At 33.2% G+C, this 26,254-nt stretch overlaps 1 protein-coding gene across 1 annotated transcript; it reads right to left on the bottom strand.

Annotated features, from left to right (window-relative positions):
• Positions 1–10,866: 10,866 nt before the first annotated feature.
• On the bottom strand, positions 10,867–19,948 carry LOC128721519 (E3 ubiquitin-protein ligase goliath). The gene is made up of 9 exons (XM_053815279.1): positions 19,402–19,948; positions 16,250–16,385; positions 16,058–16,175; positions 15,693–15,764; positions 15,540–15,616; positions 15,370–15,466; positions 12,933–13,082; positions 12,634–12,870; positions 10,867–12,519 (listed from the first exon to the last, which is right to left on the bottom strand). The coding sequence occupies exons 1-9, from the start codon at positions 19,946–19,948 to the stop codon at positions 11,854–11,856; spliced, it is 2,100 nt and encodes a 699-aa protein (XP_053671254.1). The 3' UTR covers positions 10,867–11,853.
• Between the last annotated feature and the right edge of the window lie 6,306 nt (positions 19,949–26,254).

Genomic DNA, 26,254 nt, shown 5'->3' with positions numbered 1-26,254 from the left:
TATGAACAAAAGGATGGCTCGACACACAACACAGGGTTGAAATTGAATAAGCACATTTCAACTATACGACAGGAAACTCTGTGGTCTGCTCATTCATAACTTGGAACTGTAGGCTGTAACGGGGTATCAAGGAGACTTTTAGATTCACACAAGGAGGGATCACTTCTCGTTCATCAAATCTATTCTACTGTGGCTTCTGACTGGATCAGCAGAAAATAACTGCTATTGGCTGTTCATTTACGCGGCCTCAACCTCAAGAGAATAGTAACAAAACCTTACAACACGCCAAACGCAAACCTTGCACCCGAAGCAAATGACCGTACCGAAACCATGCCGAAATTGGAACGCTAAGAAGGAAATGATTTCCGGATTGTTGAAAATTAGACCAGAGAAGAATCGATTTGCTGTCGCTTTAAGGATCTCCGAACGATTCCGCCTGTCGGATTCACCAATGATCTTTTATGTTTCATTTCATTAGGAAATGAAATCACCCTGGAGCTAACAGACGCAGTATCCAACTCTTAAGTAAAGAAAATATATTTTATATTCAATTTTTAATTCTTAGCTACCAACTTTCATTCCAATGATACTGACAACTTTTCAGCTTGCTGTTTCATAAATTCAGCCAAGCCTGTAGACTGACGCCATGATCCGATTCCCTCGGCTACTGCGACAAACCACAAATACCACTGTAAACCTTGCCAGTAATCAAACGAACCGAACGGTGCGGAAAGACCCAGTGGCAGCTGCACCAAATTTTGGAAAACTAATTTTCACGGGTCTCAAATGCTACGTTCGACTGGAACGAATTTTCTTTCAATAAAATACCGAAACGTTCCCGAAGCGAGAGCAGCATCATTCCTTTTTCTAGTCGTATTTTTCCGGCCCAATACTAGGGCTGAGCCTTTCGAAATACTGTTGCCTTGCGTGGCCCGCATTCGTGCAAATGAGATTGATGAGAGTTGCAGTAAAGTATGTACAGTGTTACAACTAACTGGTACTACCTACATGATTGCAAATAAGCACCATAATAATGACTATAGTATCAAATGCAACTACGATTGCCATTTCATGTACTATTAAAACACGTAATCTAATTAAAATCGAGTGTTGTCACTTTCGAAAACCATTACAATGGATTAACGAAATTTATATTTTAAAATATGAAAAATAATCAAAAATATAATTTGCAACATTTTGTTTTACGAAAATTAACCAATACACAATACAAAATAAACATGAATATCTGATATACGTACGAAGTATTTACGTACAAAGCTACCATGATTGCTAGCCTCATCTCATTGCCAATCTAAAGTGCTGATCGTAGGAATGAAATCACAATTCCGATGGGTACAAGTGTGATAGGCTGGTGTAGATTTTACATTTTCTTTCAATGGTACCAATGGTGGATACTCTCATCTTCGTTTCGATCATTAATACCCGTAAACCTAGACGATCAGTTTGACGATTGAGTTGGCGTGATTCGGAACTCATTGATTTTACACTTATTCCAAAATACAATATTACTAGCATTCCAAAACGAGCAATGAACAGTAGGAAAATTGGAATAAAACTGGTAGCACCCGTATGGAATGCTACCAGATTTCAATCAATCGAGACCGATCGAAACTGAAGAAATGCAATGCACAGGCAAAATGCGCTCAATCATCCAATCATTCTCTAGCAATTGCTCTGGACCGTTCTGTCCTATTTAAAATTTTTAATCCAGACGAAAACCTTTTCTCATACTTGGGTGTATCATGTGAACAAGTGATGCCGTCTATGCGAAAGCTAATGTTCCCATCATTTGTGTAGTCCCGTTCAGATTTATTTCAATTTCCATACCAAAAAAACTGTTACTAATCAGCTACTGGGATTTCAAAATCGTGTGCTTCCTGAAATATAGTTAGCACTGGCCTGGACTCGTGATTTTGTCAGATGATTTTTTTCTAAGAATACCATTACTTTCCAACAATCGAAATGAAAAAATCCAACTTCTATAGCTCATTTTTTACAGTAATAAAATATATTTAATATAAGTGAATCGATACTTTTTAAGTTTCAAAAATATCTTAGACGTGTATACCAACTAGGTTAAAAATTATGAACGAGGAATAATCACAGTGTTGAGACTAATTTTAAAATCAAATTTAATTGTACTATATTCGTTCAAATAGCATTTGTACAAAATTAAAACCAAAACCGAAACCACCTTGAATCCCTTTGGAAACCGAACCACTTTGTCAACAATTACTATCACTACTAATAATACATTTGATTACCATTAATAGTACATGCGCTAATTGTAATGCAAAGTTTCAATACGCGTTTCTAAATTAGCAGTATTACTCATCAAATTCTGCATATAAGCATATATTAGATTTAAAAGCAAAATCTAGATTTAAAAGCAAAATAATTAATAATAAATTATAAGCTGTTTATTGAAAACTTGTTATATTGCTCAATGGTTTGCCGTTTGTTTTGTTTCTCATCGAGACGTTCAAACATTCCAAAAGAATTTAAAATAATATGGACGAGTCCACGATTATAACATGAAATTTCAGTAAATTATTGTATTTGTATTATTGTATTGTGTTATTGTATATTTGTTTTTAAAATAGTGTTAATTGAAATAACAGTTCCATCCAAACCTCAATTAATCTTATGTCATGAACCATTCTTCACACTATCCTTCGTTAGACACATAATAGTAAGAACATTTAAATTAATATAGCACAAGTAAAACAGATGTATGCTATTCAGCATTCAAAATCAAAATTTATTTCAAACCGTATAAAATAAGACAACAATGAATGAAATCTGGCTAGAAATTCGATGATCGAGCTAAAAATAGCTTATTTAATGTATTTATTCGAGCTTATTTAATGCATTACACAGCCATCATGTTAAGCAGCAGTGTCTTAACCTAGATAATTCAATATTTTTAAAAGAATAACTGTAGACAGACCTCTATATTCGAACATTTGAGCTTTAAAATTCAACCAAGCAACCACCAGGGAGATTTACATGACAATATCAAATCGCAACAAAATCATACCATTCGCATTCGTACCTATCGCACAGGCGGCATGTTACGATTTTCGCTTATATACATGATGAAGATTTTTAAAACTGATTGTCGACATCAAGCCAGTAGACAAATATGACAAGGGTAATAGGACCAAAAAACACACACGACGTTTTTCCTCTTTTCGGCACCCATTAACACGTTTTAACGATCTTCGGCGACTTCCTTTGGAATAATGGACACCCCGGGGAGGATAGTGGATGATGGAAAGAGACCACACGTGAGCCTGGTGACAACTAGACAAGGGCGAAATCCACAGGACCCCTCCCATAAACGATGCTCCCTCCTCACACACAGTGCCATCGAAGGCTCCTCCTCAAGGCGACGAAGAATCGTGATGAATTTATGGAAATCACTAATACCTGCCACACATCCGAATGTGCGTCGCTTAGGTAGGGTACACCAAAGAACGGTAAAAAAGAACCACACGTTCCGCGTTCATCAGAAAAAGTGAGAGGTACAGCCGTCCAGGATAAAAATGAGAAAGAAACATTTTAGATAACAAGAACCGAAAAAAAATCATCGATGGCGGTAGTCAGCAAGGACCAAGGACAAAGCGAGTGAAAATGTATGATTTGTTTGATTAAATCTACCGTGAAGCGTGCAAATATTCAGCATGCAGCTGGAAACACTGTTCGGATCTTCGTAGATACAGCAGTGAGAGGCTCATGCTCGTATCATAGGCACGATAATAAATAGTTTTTTTTTCGAGATAGAACGTACCGCTGGTGACTCGGGAGCGATCGATGTCCAGGATCAACTCGGTCTTGCCAACGAATGCCACCGTGTGCCACCGCCAACAGTCTAACGCCTATGGCAAGGTCGGGGAAACGAGTGTCATCAATATTTCATAAATGAACGTCCCCAGCCTTGCTAAGGGCTTCCAGAGTGACGGTCGCCCTTCGTTTCCGACCTTTCGCTTATTGTTAAAGCAGCGGAAAAAATTGGATCTTCATCCTGCAAACTTGTCCCACTCGCTGAACGATGCATCCGTTCTTAAGGATCGAGATCGCGCGACTTGCAACGGCAAGCGTTCGTTTGAGCTGCCGTGCCATTCGACAAAAAGGACATTATATGCGGATAGGCGAATAAGCGGACGTAACGGCAGCGCGACACCGAGCCGGGTGCGTTTGGTTCGATTAGTTCCAGCAGCTAGTTTGATGGAACGGTGGTAGGTTTTATGGCAATGGCAACGACCAGCACGACATCCCTTACACGATACGTCACAAGCATTAGATTTGCCTGGTTAGGCGTTAGTCCAGCACGGGATGCCATGCTCGTGCCTGTCTTCGAGAGAGAAATTTATTAAGTCCTGCCGTCGCCCAATATATTCATCCCGGATTGAGATTTGCAACAACCCGAATATTATTTAAATTAACAACAATCCATCCTTACTTTATCTCACACTTAAATGCGCACTCTAGAAGTTATTTATATTTTCAGTACATGTTTTTTCAAGCGCTTTTCTACACTTTCATTATATTTTTATCTACCGATTCTTCTATTGATAAGACCTGTTTTATTTTACACTTTGCTGTAAAGTGACCTCGAAAAGTTTCGTTCACCTGCGCTGCTAATCGATAAGCGCATGGTCTTTCACACAAACATTCTTATATGTGTATACCTTCAATCGTAACTCAAAACATTTATGTTTTTTTTTGTTCAATTCTTTTTTCTGCTTTTTCAATCGCATGTTAAAAACAAGGACGCTACATAAAAAAGTTTCAACAAGTGTTGTGAAAATATTTCACGCATGATAGTGCGGTTAGAGAGTTGGTTCCAGCTCTGTTTTTTCCTTCGTTATTCTGTTTGCTTGTGCATGGTCATTTCAAGATAAGAGCAGGTTCACTTACAATAAACGGTTTATCGAATGTTGATATTCAAATAATGATATTTAATATTATTGGTTCGATTTTTTGTTCATTTTTGTACAGTTATGCAGTTTTTACTATATTTTACAACTGCATTTTTTACATAAAATTCGTTTATTAGGCTTTTAATTGTTTATACTGTTATTAGCGAGCATTTCAAAGTGAGTATTTTTTTACTTTCGAATCTGTGTATCAAAGCATTCTCAAAAAAAAATACAAACCCTGCCGCTAGCAGTCGCCGTGGAATTTGATACCACCCATAGAGTTCCAATACAAACGTCATTGACGTTTGAATCCAGTTTTTAATCACATCTAATGAGGTAGTTTTACACACCTAATGAATTTTTCTCAAAATTATATCGTATATCAACTTATAAGTCATCGCTATATGCTTTTTTTGTTAATATAAATCGGGTGAAAACACTACGTTGGTTTCGCTGTGGTGACAAGAAACATTAGCTTGTTTTTCACTTCAAAGAGCATAGCAGCAACTGCGTTCTCCGATACGCTCACTTTCGCTTTTCATTAAGTGTGGAAATAATTAATTAGCATCGATGCAATTCGCAACATACTGTCACAGGCGGCAAATACGAGTAAATGCATTTTAACAAGAAATTTAGCATGTCTCATCCTTGGACTAAAGAAGCACTGCTTGATTTCGACGCTAATCGACTGTTTCAAATAACGTCACACTACGCTTCGTGTTTGCGTTAATTCGTGGAAAGCTATAAGCAGTCTAGTTTATAAGTGAATGTGCCAACGTGATTTACAAGTGCGAAAATATGAAACTTTTTAGGCGTGTTGATTTTCTACAATATCTTAAGATTTCACATGAAAAACTCAGTCGTCTTGATTCTTTACACATGTTTGCTATTGCAATATTTTACATATTTTAGCGTTATCTTACTCGTAATATGTACAATTTGTTTCCAAAAATATGAGGAAAATGAAATAAAATGTTGAAAAAGACTTTATGATATGAATTTCAAGTTAGCTTTGAGACAATTTATCAAATTTTATATAGTTTAAAATTTAAACCCTAACCAAACCGACATAATCTAATTACCCGCTCAAAGAACAACATTGTCGCCTTGAAGTAGCACAATCGTAACAAATCTACATCAAAGTTCAGCCAACTCCTACTTTTAGTCAAAACATTGAAGCATAAACCCTAAGTAATGCGGAAGCGTTATTGCTATTGATAAGATTTTCGTCTGTCTGATGTGTCGTGATCAATCAAGGCTATGGATATAATCGGGAATTCTCAATACGCTGATCTATAACGAATGACTATAATTACAAAATTTCTAAAATAATTCTATGGTCATAGATTTTTTCAACCAATAACTTTCTTTGCTAATAGGATTTTTCTTTCTCTTGCAAAATGACCTACTAGCGCTAGACAGGTAAAGTAAAATTAATACGTATAAGCTGCTATCAGTTATCAGTTTTAATTCAATATGATTGTATTGTGCTGTACAGCTCATTTTATTTAAAAATATTTTTCTAGGCTGTTCTCAATAAGCCAGCTTCGTTTGTTGAACTGTTTGTTTGTGTACGTTTGTTCGACTTCAAGGTGTTATTAGGATACAAAACAACCTTTACAGTGATTTCGGTATGTATTTGCATAGAACATGTGTATGCTCTTATAGTTAATCTACCTTGGAGGGATGAACCAAACTTAACAATATTATTCACTGGGTACTGAGCCCTAAAGCCAATCAGCTATTCGAGTTATGTGTCAACTCTCACACAACGCTATTTGATTCATGCAGTTACCTGTCGTTAGGATCTGGGGTGGTTCACTTCAAACGCTATTCGTATCCTCTTACAGGTTGTTGCTGATAAGCATCAAATTCGGATTTTTTGGGATCAGATCATTGAACTGACTGCAAGGTGGAAGGATCAACCCTTCATATTATCCAGGTAACCTAGCTTACAGGATTTAGCCATGCTTCAGGCGTTCGGAATCTCGGATGCCTTAATAATGACTTCCTCCCATTATACTTCAAAGGTGTAGCATATCAACAGCGAACGAAAAAGTCAAAGATATGTTTTGAAGGGACTAGCTGATATTGTTATTTTCTAGAAAAAAAAGCTACCCAAATAAACAAAAAACATGATCCATGATCCATTTTGTCTTTCAAAGGATACTTCACCATGTTAATTAAACTGATTTTTTAAGATATGTCAATACATAAAATGTGCTTTTCATAAATGGTGTGCTCTGATATACAAATATACTTGTTAGCTATAGACTATGTAAATTAGTATAGTTTTTTTTTTGTGTTTTGTACAAAACTACAAATACAACCGACCCATTAAACGTCGGTTGTAAATATATTTTATTATTATAATATTAATTGTATCAATTCATTCATTTTGTGTATTCTAATAAAATTTGTTGGCATTTTAGTTCGGTGGGTTCAGTGGTTTTAATTATTTCTGTTTTAGTTTAGCATGATACTGCTATTGATGAACATGCTAATGTAAGCCTTGGCCATGTAGAAAAAGAACTCAATCTATCCATAGTGCATGCACTTTTCTACTATAAAAGTAAAAATGTAAGTCCTCATCCAACAGCATTGGTTGGTTTCTGGGGAAATTTTTTCTCAATCGTATGCAATCTCAAGTTTAGACAGCACTTTACGGTTCACTAGTGGAGGTGGATATGTATTTTATGTCCGACAGCATTGGTTAATTTCTGAGGAAATTTTCTCTAGATGGTATGCAATCTTATATATTGACAGCATTCTGCAGTGCGTTGGCCGATATATTCGTTTTTAATGAAAGCAAAGAACAGGGTGGCTCTTTTATTCACTTACATATTATTTAACTTGGCTGTTCTAGGCGGATTTTGTTTGTTTTGATTTTATTTGAATAATATTATTATTTCGTTACGCTATAGGCTTTTATTGAAGATCGTTCGTTTTGTATTTTAACCGCACAAAATAATAAATTGGTGAATAATATTTTAATGAATGTTTTTAATCCACAGAAGTCTAAACAAAGAATAGATGGGAAAATAAATATGCCCTTGTTAGTAGGTTCGAGGCTAGGTAGCGCTGTTCTGCTAGTTTTGGATAATTGAAACTTATATATTTAAATGTTAAACTTGTATAATAGAGCTCAAACTTCATGCGTAGAAAAGATTATGAAATTTTATGCAATTTTTATGCCAGGTTACTTGATTCAATAAAATCATTTGTATCAGTATCATTGTGTATTTTAACGGTAAAAAACTGCTGATATTTAAATAGGAAAAAAACTTGTATAACTTTGCCGGCTGGCTGAACTACGTAGAGTTAATGATAACGAACACATCTACGAACAATAGTGTACGAGCACTATAAATCATGAAAAAGCGAGCAACATTTATTGATTAATTTCGTCAATTAACGAACCACCTGCCAATTTGGCTTGTCTCGACAATAGTGCGCCTATTTTAAGGCGTAGCAGATATAAAAATATATATAAACAATTTATTCGATACATTGAATTCCAAAGCTATATTGTGAACCGCAACGTCAACGTTGTATCATTTTATTACCATTATACGGCGTAACGACACTGATCGTATAAATAATATTTGAAATACTAGAGAACTTATACTTTTGAATTTTAAGTTCGGGGTTAACCATTTTTATCGATCAAGCATTCGACTTGTAAACATTTTTCAATAAGTTTACTCCTTCGAGGAATGAATTGAAAGAATGCGAGGACATTTAAATGTTTTCTACTTGTCTTTTATCGTTCTATCGTGAACTAGTCATATTTGAGAACGGGTAAGCAACGCGTATTGCTTTTAAAATTTTATCTTATAGCGACATCAATGCTGATTTATGGATTTGGGATGAGATTATTATGTTTGTTTAATAGAATAATCAACCCTTTAAAAGTTTGCCTGTTGATTTCCCGAATAAGTTTAGGGTAGTTCTGGTCCGTCCGTTTTCTCTCTTTCTTCGCTGTGCGTCAACATATTGTACTACAAAGCACAACAAAATCAGTGAAAAAACAATAAAACCTGGTTGAAATGGGTATATAAAAATACGCCATGCTAATACAATACTTAAAGCTACTTTTACCGTACTATATAGCAATGTCTATTCAGTTTGTATAACTAATTGTATTCGTCGACTTGCATCGTAGATCAAAGATTATGATTGCACTCGATTCTCTCATTCAAATTGCCACACGTCGATAGCCTACGGGCTACTCCTAACATAGACATTTCTTCTCCCTGCTGTCTGGCTTGTGTTCTTAACCTATGATCCTCCCCTGGGTGCATCTTGTTTTTCAGCTACGGATCCGTTTTAAATTCTTTTTAGATAGCTACAAAATAGGTTTTCTTACTCTTGTCATATCTATTTAGATGCCCGTGTCCGTCCTCGTGGTGCAATCCAAAATAAGAAATACAATTTCGAAATTTTAATAACTACTGTGGTCCTTTATCAATAGTATTCTTTGCATCTAATCCGTATAATATATATTTGGATACGTTTTTTTCCCCAAAATCATTCCAGTTAAATTAATCGATTTGAAACATTTATATTATAGTCTCTCAAGGCTTATGGTCTAAGCACATTTTTGCAATTATCTGCTGTACTGAATATCGTCATAGCGCTTTGCCCCCAGGACTCCCGATGGGTAACGTTCAATGTGAAATGTGCATATTCATTAATCTTCAATAACAAGGAAATTAATGTAGTATAGGCAAATGCCAAACACCCAAATAAGTACAATCAAAAGATGTAACTTTGGTGATAAAGAACGCCATTTCGGTTATGATACCAATATATTGAATCTAAGCAGTCTAGTCAGTCGGTAAAAATATACAAGCATTTCTTTTTGAAAAACCAAAAAAATAACAAATAAAAAATAATTTCGTCAAATTTCATTCAATAGCCTTTTTACTAGAATGCTAAATATTTAAACAATTGTGATTCAAGTATCCAACAACCACAGAGCAACACAACCTAATCTCAAACGGAATAAAAAACACATTAAAATCATGCCAAACTATTGTTTAACTCGATTATAATACAAATCAAACGATTCGCGATTAAAATCCACAACAAAACGAAATAATGTTATGATTCAAATAAAATCAAAATTAACAATATTCGCCCTAAACCGTCAAATATTAAAATATTCACGCGAGTAATGAACCATCAGTTCGCCCGCAATGACAAATTTTTCTTCCAATGCAGTGTAAAGTGCTGTATATGAGATTCATATGATACGTGAGATTCATATGATATTCATATGATAATATATGAGATTCATATGATACGAAAAAAAAATTATCTCAGAAACCACCCAATGCTGTGTGATGAAGGTCAATGCTGTGTGACGAGGGCTGTAATATATATTTACCTCGATTAGTGCACTATAAAAAGCTGTCAAAATATGACATTGCACACAATATGGAGAAAATTTCCCCAGAAACTAACCAATGTCGAACGAGGGCTTAAATACATTTTTACCCCAATCAATGCTGTCGGACGAGGGCTTAAATTCATTTTTACCACATAGCCCAATTAATCCAAGGAGTTGTTATACACCTGAATACATGAATACCTGGATATATACTATCCTGAGACACAGACCTCGTTACCAGAAAGAGAACTTAAGTTCTCTTTTTACGAAAGCACATTAGAAAATTCGTGTACCATTCGTTTTCGTACATTTCCGTTTTTACACTGTTCTTCCAATACAGCAGCGACATCTGTTGACAGAAATTAGTGTAGGTTGATGCCACTTTGGGATATGCTGATCAAGAAATTCAAATAATAAAACATAAATTGAGCTACCTGTGCTATGTAAGATATGTTGTGATGTATGTTGACATTTACACATTATATTGCTTTGGCAAGTTGACCGAGAGAAGTTTTGATGTTGTTTTAGCTAAAGAAAATATTTTTATTTCACTATAATATTAGCACAGTTTTGCGTGGTACCTTAAGATCCAAGTCAAGTTTCAAATTCTTTGATTACTGTTTTCATGATTATTTCATTCTTTTAACGAACGTTCATCCATTCTACCAATAAGTCATCTTTTGAAGAAGAGCTTCGGAAGTATTATTAGCAAAAAAGATAGATTAAACCAATTTCACCTATAACGAATTGCTGTGTATTATCAACCAACCTTGGCGTTTATAATAATTTACACTCTCACAGTCATTAATTCATTCTTCTAGCAATAGTTTTCCAACAGCAATTTTTCATTGGAACACTACATTTATGGTGTTAGTGTTATAGTACCTAGAGTTAAGATCAGCAAATGATTAAATTCTAATATCATATTATCTAAGGAAAGAGTTTATCTATCATTGTATTTGTTAGGAAAAGTATCTCTACCAGGCTATTGCCGGTGTTGCACTAACTCGGATTGTTAAAATTTAAATTTTGCTATATATTTTAGTAGGTGTTTTATTTACTAGCATTTAGAATATGTTCTTAATATTCCTACAACAACGATAAAATACCGTAGTTGTAAATTTGCTATCGACGAACGAGACTAACACATTAGACACCGTTCAAATGTTTTCTCTAGAACGTTTGGTTATTAGGAACACTTATTTTAAGTGCCACTATCCTTCACTACACTGCAAGCCCTGTTGATTTAAAGTCTATTTGAGGGATATTTAAGATACTTTGTAAGTACAACTAACTCAATCCAGACGCAATATGACATTTCTCAGTCATAGAACAGAAAGCACAAATAGAAACTGTGTCACATAAGGGTTACACCTGTACAGTCTCTCTCTCTATCACATAACATATTTCGATTCACCTATAACTGGGATTTTGGTTTAAGTAAAAAAGTGTTCATTATCTATCATCACGCCATGGAATACCAGATGGTCTGAGACGATACCACCGATTTGATCACTTTTTTCGTGTTTCTTTTTCTTCCTCTTGTCCTCCTCGGCCTCGTTGCTTAATTATCAAATCATTATCACTGTTTGGCTCGGTCTCGTCCGAAACGTCCTCGTCATTCATGTAATCGGTAGCTATATTTAATTCATTGCAGGTCACAACATCCTTGCACTCCGTAGAAGAGCAAGATGAATTGCGTGACAACGAACAACGGCGCTTAACATTGAATGTAGACTGACCTATTTGCAGATTCGTTGAAAGACCTGTTTCATTTTTTATGTTAGATTCCGTCGCCATCGACGTAGTATCATCTGCAACATACTCCAATGCATCGTGAATACATACATGCAGAGAGCTATCGTTATCACAGGGTGCCGAAATTGACTGAGGAAGTAAATTACGAAGTGGCGTCCGTATTTTACGAGCTTGCCCCCGGTCTGTTTTATAAAATTTAAAAGGAAGTTTCATTGGCTCTTGAGAACTATCGTTATCTTGTACTATTTGCTGAGGCAGCTGCCAATTATGAATTTCACTATTGGCTTCCTCATTACGAGGATAACGATGAAAATTGTCCGGAGGATTCATTCCTCGACACGACCCAGTCGAGTGATTTCCTTTATATTTCTTCAACGTTGCTGGAAGACTTACGGATCCATGAGCCTCAGAAGCACAGGACTGCAATGGATAAAAAAGATGAAAATATCAACATGAGTTTGTACTATTTATATTTATATGGTTTTGCAAAAAAAAACGTCATTTAATTATAGGTCAGAGGAATCTCCTACTCACATCACTCTCTGGCTCATCTTGCGCTAAAACATTATCAGGATTACGCTGTTGATTTTTGTTCAAAGCTGCTGCAAGGCAACCTACACAGATTTCATTTTCCTGTTGTGAGACCTGAGGCTGCCTGTGATTATCTCGCATATTTCTTACTTGCGCTGTATTTCGTCCAGTCGATTGCGAAAAGATATTATCATCTAAATGCTCATGTTCCGATTCAGAGTCGGAGCAGCTAGGCGATATCTAATAATAAAGAAGATTTCTAAGGTGTTATTACCATCATTTTTGTTTATACCGTTTTTTACCTGTGTTTCATTAGAAGCCCTTATTTGAGGCAAGGGGCTAACGCTATTTCGTCTTTGATAGCCACCATCAGTGCTGCTTCGGTCATCAATAAGATCTCCTTCCTCCATATCCATGTCTAATTGTAGGATACTTTCCTGACTACCCGTAAACTAGGAAAATAAATTGCAAATTACGTGCTTTTTACAACATTACAACCGAATACTACAACTATTGCAATATTCATCTTTTTTGCGTTTAAAATATATACAATGAATATATTGAAATGTAATGATTTGACGACAATTAGAGAGCAACCTGTCACATAGATGTAAAGTTAATCTTCAACACACTATAGCACACAAACTAAATTTATATAAAGCAAATATGAGAAACACATTGAAACGTGAAAGCAATTCTTATCAAAGGCGTAATTTTACAGCATAAAACTGGACTATGAGTACATTCTTAATACATTATTATTTTAAAAAAAATAAATGAAAATGTTATTCTTATTATAACTGTTGAAATATAAGTCGTATGTTGATGTAATCAAAAAATTGTAACAAGCAGATATCTATTTTGAGTAGTTTAGTAGCCATATTTTGAGTAGTTTTAACAAAACAAATGGTAAAAAATCAAAACAACAGTTGAAGTTTATTTTGTTGTTTATGAATGATGAATAAATGATTTGTTTCGTTTTCCAATAGGTGCTCTCGAATTAAAATGTAAAGAAATACTGTACTACTTATGAAATTAAATCTAAATGTATTCTAATTATAATTAAATAGTTTATTGCAGAGTTGTCCGTCCGTATACAAATAAAAACGTACGGACCGTAGTAGCATTAGGCAAATTTCTACTACCAAAACATCTATGTGGCAATAAATATAACAAATGCGTGTAGTGTGTAAGCTTTAAAAATACATAAAACAAAACATTGAATGTATATAAATATAGCATACTGACAAGTTTATTGTTCTATACAATTTCTGTTGGTGTTTTAAATATTGGAATTCTCTTACACCTATTCCTATGCGAAGTTTTTACAAAATTACACCGTGGTTTAATGTGAAATTTTCTTCACATATTGTTTACTTTCGCAGCTAATAGGAGCTTTCAATTGGGACACCTTTACTTTTTTAATGAAATCAATGTTCAAAAGTCCAAAATTAAAAAGTAAATAAAATATTTGGATAATTTTTTTACTTTCATCTTGCACTGTCATCCTTCTTAATATGTCGTGCAGCCATTCAAATAATTTGGATCATGATTCCATAACATTTTAAGCAAATCATTTTGATATCGGTCTCTTTGTGTAGTTCGTAATAATTTTGACAAATATAAAAGATAAAGAAATCAACATTGAACTCATTTTTAAAAGCTTATACCATGCACTGAAACGATTCTATGAATTGGATTGGCCAAATAATAACTAGCAATAAAAGCAATTGCAACCAATGCGCTAGTTTAAGCAAAAGATAGCAGCATTTACTTGTTGGTAAGATCATATGTACTGATAGTAATAATCGTAATAATGTCTCATTTTGTATCACAGAATCTTAAATCTTTGACGTGCAAGTTGTTTAAGTACGTAAGGGCCACTTTATCACTTTAATCTGTTAAATATTCTATTTTATATATATCCACTCTTGTTAATAGATACAAGGGCAAAAACGCTATTCCTAAATTAAAGGAACAACATCTACAAGCATTTCATTCTTCTTAAAATACGACACATAAAATAATGTCGCATAAATTTCAAACTATCCAATAACATTAAACGAGTCCGCTCGCATGGCACATAATAAAATTTATATTCAAGGTGCAATAAGACACTGTCTCGTCCATTATGTACGATTCCATGCTTAATTTTATACAGCAATCAAAAGATACGGCAATTAAAATCTAAACATCAGTAGTATGCTTTTTAATAAGAAGACTTTTGCTGTTACTTTCACTACTACCATTGATGCATGCGTTATTGCTATCTGTGTTACTATTGTTCTCGCTGCTGCTACTTGCTTTAGCGCTGCTACAATTTGTTGCCTCGTCAACTGGGGAAAGATCGCATAATATGCCCATTCTAGCGTTGCTACCACCACCATTTGCACCACTTCCGTCTACAACGGTGTTATCACGACCGTTTGGACTATCGTTATCATCAATACTGATAATGATTGTTACAATATCCCTCAGCTGACTGACAGAGCCGTCGAAATTGCCATCTATAGAATAATCATTGCTATAAAACGTCGTTGGAATGCTTCCGCCAACTGAGGCAGTTATAGCTGGGCCTATTTCGACCCCAGTAGACCATGAAGCTCTTCTTGACGATTCTTCTATAGACGCAATTGAGGAAGTAGTTATGGTAGAGGTATTAGAGGGCAGTGGCGGTGGAGCAACGTTTAAATACTCTGCAATCGTCGAATTGATCTGAGAAGATGAAGAAGAACCCACCACAAAACCATAATGCTTAAGAATGTCCATTTTGCACATAGGGCATGTACGATGTTCAAGCAGCCAAGGATCTATGCAGACTTTATGGAATTCATGCCTAAAAAAAAAGAATATTAAAAATGGTAAAAATAAGTTTATTATTTGTTTTAAATAATTAATTTAATTCTTACTTGCACGGAAGAACTCGTATGACATCAGTCACTTTGTACGGTTCGATGCAGATGGCACAGCAATCATTATCGATTTCCTAATCAACAAATAATAATTTACTTAAATAAACAAGATAATATATCAGGAATTACACTAGACACGATTGTACAAACCTTGTCATCTGATTTAATGCTTTTGGTTGGTATTTTAGCTATTATACGCTTTGCAACACTGCAGAGTCGTTTCTAAAGACAAAAACAAGAATAAATGTTTAATCGTTTCAAAGTATGAAAAAACTAAAACATAAGATTTTTGGTTTGACATGTACATTTAATCCTCGCAAATATGTTGCTAGATAGATTGATAATGTTACAACTGGATATTCGCATTTACGTTTTATATATCTAAAGACTATTTCCACGAAACTTTCATATTGTGCCAAATAAGTGTGTATTTTTTATTATTTGCACATTCTATTTAGAAACATTCAAAATTCTATAACATAAAAAATAAGTAACTAAAATACGTTTTTACTCACTGATTGTTTGTCTTTGGTCTGGAGATATCGAAAACGCTGTACGTAGTAAAACACCAACCAAACCAATGAAATTATCATCAATACGATAAACGAAATAGACACAAATAACACCGATGTTCTGCAAAATGATTACAAGTTTAACATAATATTGTGCATACGTGTTATTTTAAACGAAATAAAACTATTACATACTTATTAATATTTCCGATAGTGTGAAACTGACGTGAACCTTCAAGTATCTGCATTCCAACTTCATATCCGTGATCCTCGAGAATATCGATTAATTCTTTTCCCATTGCTTTTGAAGTAAAGACCGCAGTGATATTTCCTGCAACGAAAATAAAACAAAAACCACAACAATGTAATCTCTTCGTAATAATTATAATTATTCAATAGTTTCAGCTACCTCGTACGGGGAAGAAAAAAATGATGCTTCACAAGCCCTAACGTATGAGAATAATGTTCGTTTTAAAATAAAGATAATGACCTATTGAACGATCTTTTACCTTTTTCCAGAAGAAGGTTAAATTATAGCTTCCTTAGTGAGATTCGAAGGGGGAGCAAGAAATAAGACAATTGATACCAATGGGCCATCCTTTTGAGAGGATCGAGAATAAAATAGTAACACACATAGACACTTTTGAGAACATGCTATATTAAGCTTAACATTGAATATGATGTTGAAAGGTACAGATAGAAGATTACATGCCGCAGTTGGCGTGTCTTATGGAGTGCCTGAAAGATCGCAGTTGGCGTGTCTTATGGAGTGCCTGAAACTGATTGAAAAAACAGATTGATCGAAACGAGGGAAAAGTATGTATGGGAATGATGCATGGGGATCGTTAAGGAAAGAATGGGTTTGTTTAACACCTTCACAGTTTTGCCCGAGCACTTTAAACTTTATTCTTCCTCATTTACCTTGTGCACTGTTATTTCTTCATGTTTTATTAGCATGAATGGATTCTCCATGAATATATATATACGTATTATATGTATATATATATATATATATATATATATATATATATATATATATATATATATATATATATATATGTATATATATATATATATATATATATATATATATATATATATATATATATATATATATTATATATATACATATATATATATATATATATATATATATATATATATATATATATATATATATATATATATATATATATATAAATATATATATATAAATACATATATAAATATATATATATATATATATATATATATATATATATATATATATATATATATATATATATATATATATATATATATATATATATATAGATATATATATATATATAAATATATATATATATATATATATATATATATATATATATATATATATAAATATATATATATATATATATATATATATATATATATATATATATATAAATAAATATATATATATATATATATATATATATATATATATATATATATATATATATATATATATATATATATATATGTGTATATATTTATATATATATATATGTATATATATATATATATATATATATATATATATATATATATATATATATATATATATATATATATATATATATATATATATATATATATATATATATATATATATATATATATATATATATATATATATATATATATATATATATATATATATATATATATATATATATATATATATATATATATATATATATATATATATATATATATATATATATATATATATATATATATATATATATATATATATATATATATAAAGCGATTTTTTACTTTTATATTTAAATCGTAAAATTTTTAAAATTTGCTACATTTTTTTCATTGAAGGAAATGCCAATCTGCCATGGACTTTGCGAAGTTATAGAATAAGAATGAATGAATTATGTATTTATGAACTAGATATTCAGTTTTGAGAACAATACGACCAGGTTGTCATTAAAAGATAAAAACAATGAACTTTTTTACTCAAATCACGACAGTGCAAAGTTTGTTGTTCGTGCAGAAGCAAGTGCGGTAAAAAGCTACGCAAAGAAATTATATGTTATTTTAAGACTCTGAATAGCATTCCTTGCTCCAGGCGAAAGAACACTACAATGAAATTTAAATTACGTTATAATTTTTAAAAAAGAAATCATTTATATTGAAAAAAATCAAGCAGTTTTTAACTCATTTTCTGAAACACTGAACCAATTATCATTTTTAGCATAAAATCTCAACAAAAAGAATAAAAACTTTAAACTTTATGAATATTAGAGCACGTTTTTCCCAAACCACAAATAAAAAAGGGTGATAATTTTTCGACCCTTTTTTTTAAATTGAAGGACTGTGACGGGGTTAAACTATACAATGCATCGGAATAACATAAAAGGTCCTTGCATACCTTTGTAGATTTCAAAACTACATACGATAGCATAGCCGAGGTAAATCTATTTCACTAGCTGATTAATGACAATGGCCAACTGCTCAACAATTTTGCCTTCATGACAATCTACATGAATCTGCACCATGTTTTCAGCACACCTTTGGCTATACTTGGAGAGTACCGTAGCAGACATACTCCCAAATAGACCACGTTTTTATCGAAGAAAGGCCCTTCTCGGATGATATAGATAAACAAACGTATAGAAACTTCTGAGCAATGAAGATGTTAGTAATGGTCATGGTACGCCAAATATTATCCGTGACAAATCAATCACGGTGCAATTCCACCGTAGCCGCTGAAAGGCTACTAGTTAGCTGGTAGCGATGAACTGATACCCGAATTCTCCATGAATGGCAAGGCTTTCCGTTAAACTGCGCCCGGTTATTATAAAAAATAAGGCCACGAACAAATACTGACAGAGCAGAAGCTGTGTGTAATACTCTAAGTCTTCAATGACCGGTAGAGCGAGCCAGATTACTGGATCAAGTATGACAGGATCTTCAATATATAAGATACAACAGGGAATGGCAAAGTGCGTCCATGCAACGATCGTCCTGGATATTGGTTTGTGAGCTGAACATATCAATACATCGTGTTTAACTGGAATAAGGTCACATCGTGTGGAAAAGGATAAGGATACTTTTCCGTAACAAAAATCCGGCTGCCTTGCATTCTATAATCACGTACCGTACATTACGTAAACCTTACATCCTTCAAAAGAAAAGTCACAAAACTTATTATCTACAACAAATGTTTGTTAACAGTTGTCAACATGTTAATTCTATTATCAGATCATTTTAGCGGATCTTAAAAGACGATAATACTTTAGTAAAATATTGTTGACGGTAAAGTGTATAATGAGTACTATTACAATATGTAGTAAATCAATACTTACTTTCTTTACCGTTGATCTTCATTTTATCCAACTTGGTATCATCTTTATCATTATAAATTATGACACCTGCTGCACCATGCTCATATGCGTGTTTAACTTTGTCTTCAAAATTACAGCTTCCTCGTCTTATTAGCGCAATCCAGGAAACTTCGCGCAGTGGTAAATGCTCCCCACGTGTACCAGTCCAATTTTTTGAACAGCCGGTATGATCCGAAATATTTGCAATATTACTGACGTGCACCAAAATTCCACTTCGATTCAGTACTCGCCCTTCACCGTACCTTGCACTTTCATTACCACCAACCTCTACTAATCGTCCATCAGCCCCGATATAACTATAGTTAAGGAAGGCTAATGTGTATGTCTCAATCGCCATCCGATCTTCTGCCGGTAGAGCAAAAGATGACAATCCATTGCTAAATTCAGTCGGTTGTGATAACGATGTTATGTCATGGCTCGGAGAGGAATTAGCCGTAACTAAGGACGCGCCCACTAGGAGCGATAAGAAGTTGTTCATATTCACCTGATGACTTAATGCAGACATCATTATTTTTCTTCTCACTGTGAAACACACTACCACCTATCGAGCAATATCTCATAAAAGCCACTCTTTGGCTCGATCACTTTCAATGAACGCGGCACTGCCCTCAGTATTATTCGTAGATAACAGCACCAACTATCTTTTTTCACACTGATGCAGGCAAAGGTTTACTATGTTGTACGATTGGCACTATTCCGCCTATAATTTTTTCCGTGAAATTTTATATAACGTTAAAGATCTTTACGGAAGATTACACTTTTTGAGGACAGTATTAAAATTTCTCGCAAGTTTTTCAAAAACTGCAACGAAATTTTCAGTATACGATTGCACTCAATGTGAACAATGAAGTCATTATTTGTTGTATTGGAACAATTCAGTTGTCAGCACGAGCACTGTGGTACTGTCAGCACGAGTATGTTCGGCTGCTTTTGCCTTTCTTTGAAGAATGCTGGACTCTACAACTGTGAATGTTCTGCAGTAAATGATAAACACAGTTAAAGTTATCATTACAAAGTTACTTTTGTTTTCTTCTAAAAATATGATAAGACAAAATGTTTTCGTTATGATGTTTCGGTTATGTTGCTACTCCAGGTATATGTCGAATGTGGGCTGTTATCCGGTCCCCAGTACATCAACCACAAGGAAAAGGATACTTTTGGTAGATATATTTGCTGACTATTATGTTTCCTCGTTTCTTCAGCTCAATGTCGGTGATTGCAGTACACTTCGAATGTTCTTTAAACGCTGGTAAATCACCTAACGAGATTGCATGAATCTGTAATAGAAAAATAAACAAGTAATGCTGTAATATCGATGTCGTAAACTATTTTCATTCGCAACCAAGTATGTTACGTATAATTGAAAGGAATAATTGCATTATATTGTGATGTATGGAAATGCATCCAATAAATAAGTATTTGTAAAATTATTATTTCGTTTCGTTTATATATATATATATATATATATATATATATATATATATATATATATATATATATATATATATATATATATATATATATATATATAATTTTCTGTGCAAATTATCAATTCGTTTATGTAACCAATGCACGCATTTGTGCTCGTAGTGTGTGCTCCGAAACAGACATCTCTTTGCCTTCCATGAGCGAAAAACTGCACTACTCGATACTACGGGTAAGAAAAATCATCCTTGCCTTATTTCAGCCGAATCGAGTTTGATTTTTTATCAATGAACTGTTTTTTTTTTGTAATACGTAATTGTAATTTTGTAATTGTATGGAAGCCCCTGTTTGTTCCCTGCCGGTGTATCTGAGTTTTTGTCATTTGATGTATAGAGCATGGAAAAAAGTACGGGCAAGTTTTTCGTTGATTATTAGTTTAGGAAATTTATAGTTGTATGAAAGCCCATCTCCTCTCACTTTTTTCTCCACCATGCTAACAGAAACGTCGTCACTCATTGCATTGCGTAGCAGGAAGCATTTGTTCGAAGTTTCAATCAAATTGGAAGCTGTTTTCAACTATTCAACAATTCCGTTTGGCATTCCAAGGAGGGAGATTATGTGAAAACATCCATATACTCCTCCCTTGATAAATTAAAATTTCATCACTCAAAATATTAGGTGATATAATTTGAATCAAGCACTTATCCAATATTTAGATCAAATCAGATGTCAGTTGTATTTTGGGCTATTTTTACGTCATTGCAGCAATAGGTAATATATGGGAGCGTTCCCTAGCAGGGTAGATGGGTTTGCCTTCTATTGAAAAAATAGTCAAAAAAACAGGTTCTGCTAAATCGGTCGTCACTTTAATCTTATATAGCTTTGGTTGATATTTTCAATTTAATTTTGTGTATAAATTGAATTGTTGGAGTTCAAACTATAGACTTTTGGGAGACGGCGAGGATTGTACAATAACAATCGTTTTCCCCCACCAGAGTAGCTGAATTTGGAATTATTTTATAAAAAGTAAAAAGCATATGTACCGAATTACAGCCAAATCAATAGTTATTTGTATTTTTTAGCTTATATAACAAACACTCTTGTTAAACAGGAATTGTATGCGAGTCCCCTTCTTCCCCCATCTGTGTCGGTAATTGAAGACATGATTTCATTTAGAAAAATTTTAAAAAAGTATGTGCGTGTGTGGGAGCTGAAACTTCAAAAGTCTTTGTTTTTGGTAACAAAGCACCATATTGCACAAAAATCGAACACCCGCGAACCAAAGAACATGTAAAACGGAACATGACAAATAACTATACTAACGGGAAATAGCATATATATGCGATTGATTATGATGAGATTCTTCCCTTCACCTTTCACAATTTCCAGTTTTTATGTCTCTACGAATCCAACCCAAACACAAAAATAGATGTTTTAAGTTTCAGATTACATTATCTTACTACACATAAACAGATTTATACCAACAATTCCTTTACGTACTCTTCTCGTTTTCTGTCGATAATTCGGTTCTTTCCATCATCTTAATGCTTTGTTTTTCATTTCTCTCTACGCCTCTCAATCCTTCTTTATATATCTATCGGTCAGTCTAGCTTTTTCTCTTTCTCTCTCTAGCTATTTATCTCTCATTCTACATTTGCGCTAAGTAATTAACAAACTGAATAAAGCACTATCTATACCTTCTATATCAAACTCGCTTTATTGTGAATTTTTCCATTGAAAAATATTATATATATATATATATATATATATATATATATATATATATATATATATATATATATATATATATATATATATATATATATATATATATATATATATTATACATATATATATATATATATATATATATATATATATATATATATATATATATATATATATATATATATATATATATATATATATATATATATATATATATATATATATATATATATATATATTATATATATATATATATATATATATATATATATTATATATATATATATATATATATATATATATATATATATATATATATATATATATATATATATATATTATATATATATATATATATATATATATATATATATATATATATATATATATATATATATATATATATATATATACATATATATGCAGCAGCCGCTATCGTTCCACTGAGTATTCTTAGTAATCGAAGAGAGAAACGTTGATAACTTCTCAGAACGTCCTTTACTCGAATGCACGATCGTGTAGGGTAGGTCATTGAATGCTCGAAGGTTGTCAAGAATATTTATTTTTATTTTCAAACGGAAAGCATTGGTACCAAGTGATGATCGCGCAATTTACTTCGCCATCCATACAACCGGTTTTGACAAATAAAAATTCGTTCGTATGTATTCAAGACGTCACTGTCACAAACAATGAAAGTTTCCTTATTCTCAACTAGCATGCGGTATGATATTGAACCATTCATGAAGATCACTTTCACTCTGAATGTCTTGCGAAGCTTTTATTGTAAGGATTTATCTAATCGTTTTTGACAAGCAATTGTTATTGCACCACTTATTAATAACAAATTATCAATACCAACCACTTATTAATACCAAAATTATTGCACCACTTTTAATAAATAATAAAGAATTTAAATAATTTATTAATTAGTTTGTCAAAAAACTAACACTAGCTGTTATTCAACGCTGTATATTCATAGCAATAATTACAATCAACAACAAAGTTACACAATATTTTACTCGACACATTGAGAACATAAACAAGATTGAATATATGCAGGTAAGAGAACAACATAGGATGTAAATTGCAGTTGTGAAGATATGGTATGGAATCCATATCAATTTATACTGTTAGCGGACTAGGCTCGAATAAAAGTCTACCTACTCGAATAAAATTCTACCTTCATGCAAAACAATTTACACAATTCAATTAATTATTCTACATCAATAGCAGCAATATTGGCAATGTTGGGATTCATCGTGGTCCAAATAGATGTGGATCCAAACGTTTTAGTATTACTTACCAAGCTGATTATGAATAATTCAACAACTGATGCGCGATGAACGAATCTATAAATATCGTACTGTGGTATGATCTGTTTAGCAAACGGTCGCAACGTTAAAAATTTTAAATTGAATGTTAAACAGCTTTGGTATAAATTTCAAGATTCACTACGACTTGTATTAAAAAAAAATATTTCATTATTACTTGGTAATATCGATATGGTAAGAATATCGGTTGATAGCACCGATAAAATGTGCAATATTATTATTGTTATTGTAAAAACGGGTTTAATAAGGCTATAAAGGAGAATTGTTGTGCTGATTGTAAGCAGAGGCAAAATTAAACTAAAAAAACAAAACGTAAATAAGAACTCAATGGCAAAAAGAAACAAAACCAACGGTCAGGAAGAATTCGGCTAAGTCAGGTTTACAAAATCACATGTTTGAGAAGCTATCCCATGTGACTACACCTGGCACATGCCAGCATAGGATTAAAGACTTTTCGCTTCATGTTTCCTTTTCTACTAATGAACAATGCACGTTTTGCTTCATTTTCAGATCATGACATTACGTTGCAACGCAGCATAATATGTCCTTCACGTTGTTTGGCTCGTTACCCATAAGCACATATAAGGTGGAAAACATTAGTCGCAACAGTATAATTCTATTCCTAGCTCTTGAAATTCTATCACGTTTAAAGAAAGCGCCTGCCACCTACAATCACCGGGCACGGTAATTAGATTTGTTTTAAAAGTAACTATACACACCAAGCATTTGTTCCACGCTACATACCGCATTTAGTAATGGAAATAATGTACTTATTTGTGATTTTTACAATTATTGTCAATAAGCATAAAAATTTGTTAGCAGCTTCATACGTATTAGCCAAAAGCGATTCACAGTTCTTCATAATATGCAATTCGATGTCTTACAGACACAATGTAACTCGTTTATAATAGGTGGGAAAACACTGATAGTAATCAAAAGGCAAAACACAACATAATGCAAAAATGAAGTTTCAACGGAAACACTGCGGAAATTCCTCTGACAAATGGCAATAACCATGACGTAAATAAAAATATAACAAACCTCAGGGAGAGGAAAAACGTAAACTGTACACAGCAGCATGAAGAAGCATCTCTCACTTGAAGTGGAAATTTGAGTGAAGTTTTACCGGGAGCTAGCGTACAAGGAAGTTCTTCTCAGACATTTTTTAAACGACCCATTTTGAATAACCATTTTGAGATTTTCTTACCACAGCTGAACGATTACATTCTCGGATATCGCCCCTTTTCCGATACGTTTTCAATAGTTTGATAATCATGGGCAAGAAGAAAAAATTGGCTGGTATTTGTTAAAATCATTTCCAGAACTGGGCAATTCCCCCGCTAGATATATGTTTGTGTTGTGATTTCATTTTTTTAAAGAAAAAGATAGCACTGTATCAAAAGTAACCGATTTCATTGCAACGACCTGCAAGCAATAGATTGTACAATGGGAATCAGTTTTGTTAAGTACATTAACGACATCAAAATTATTGAAGAACGCTTCTCTATTTCGAACAAAATGTTCTTCGCAGTTCTTCGTGCTGTGTAATAATTTGTTGCAAATAACTGTGAAATCGAATGACAAAATCACAATAGGAGTCTGTTTCATTCTAGTAAAAAGCTGATGCGGAAAAACAAGCTAGTATTATGTAAATAGGCGTATGTGTATGCGTCTTACCTGCGCCGTTAGAACGTGATGTCGAGGCCAGCTGGTTCCGAGATCGTTTCTTCCGGGTCGTTTGCGATGTTTCTTTCTCAAACACTCTCAGCCGGTTTCGTTCAATCTCGCTCAATCTCATTCATCATATCGATGTGCTATCTTTGTTCTTATTATATTTCAACAAACGAAACCGACAAGCAATGCAGAATACAACATAACGCGCTATATTTTTAGCCCCAAAACAGACAAAGAACGCTCTTGTTCAAATTGATTAAATCATGAGACTGAGTGCGATGGCGAAACAATGGAAGCTAAGAGAAACTCCCTACACCCGCTATATGATGACCTAGGAATCGACGTTTTCTCCGTTCGGAAGATGCCTTAGTTCGCACAATAAAGTCGCACACACTATCGACTCAATTTAAATTGTGATGACTATTATTAAACAATACACTTTTTATTCAACCCTTTTTTTCTCTAGCACTCTGTAAAATTTTACACTAGCACTCTCGCATTTAGTCGCGACCTCGCAATGAGCAACTAGCTCTTTCAGATCTAGCCCAGCAATGCCTTTATTTACTCTGTGTGCTCTTCCGAACGGAAAAACTTGATCCCAAGAAAACTTGATTCCAAACTGTGTATTTAATTTCGAAATAAAAGTTCTAAAGTGC

This window comes from Anopheles nili, chromosome 2 (genome assembly GCF_943737925.1).
Source record: "Anopheles nili chromosome 2, idAnoNiliSN_F5_01, whole genome shotgun sequence".
NCBI lineage: Eukaryota > Metazoa > Arthropoda > Insecta > Diptera > Culicidae > Anopheles > Anopheles nili.
This window is presented reverse-complemented; position numbering and strand designations above follow the sequence as displayed.

What these genes read in the sequence shown, in the direction of transcription:
- LOC128721519 (XM_053815279.1), bottom strand. Translation starts at nt 19,948, where the DNA reads ATGATGTCTGCATTAAGTCATCAGGTGAATATGAACAACTTCTTATCG. An exon ending in GCATTAAATCAGATGACAAG is followed by an intron (nt 15,617 to 15,692) that starts GTTTGTACAATC and finishes TTTGTTGATTAG; the next exon opens with GAAATCGATAATGATTGCTG. An exon ending in GGGCTTCTAATGAAACACAG is followed by an intron (nt 12,871 to 12,932) that starts GTAAAAAACGGT and finishes CTTTATTATTAG; the next exon opens with ATATCGCCTAGCTGCTCCGA.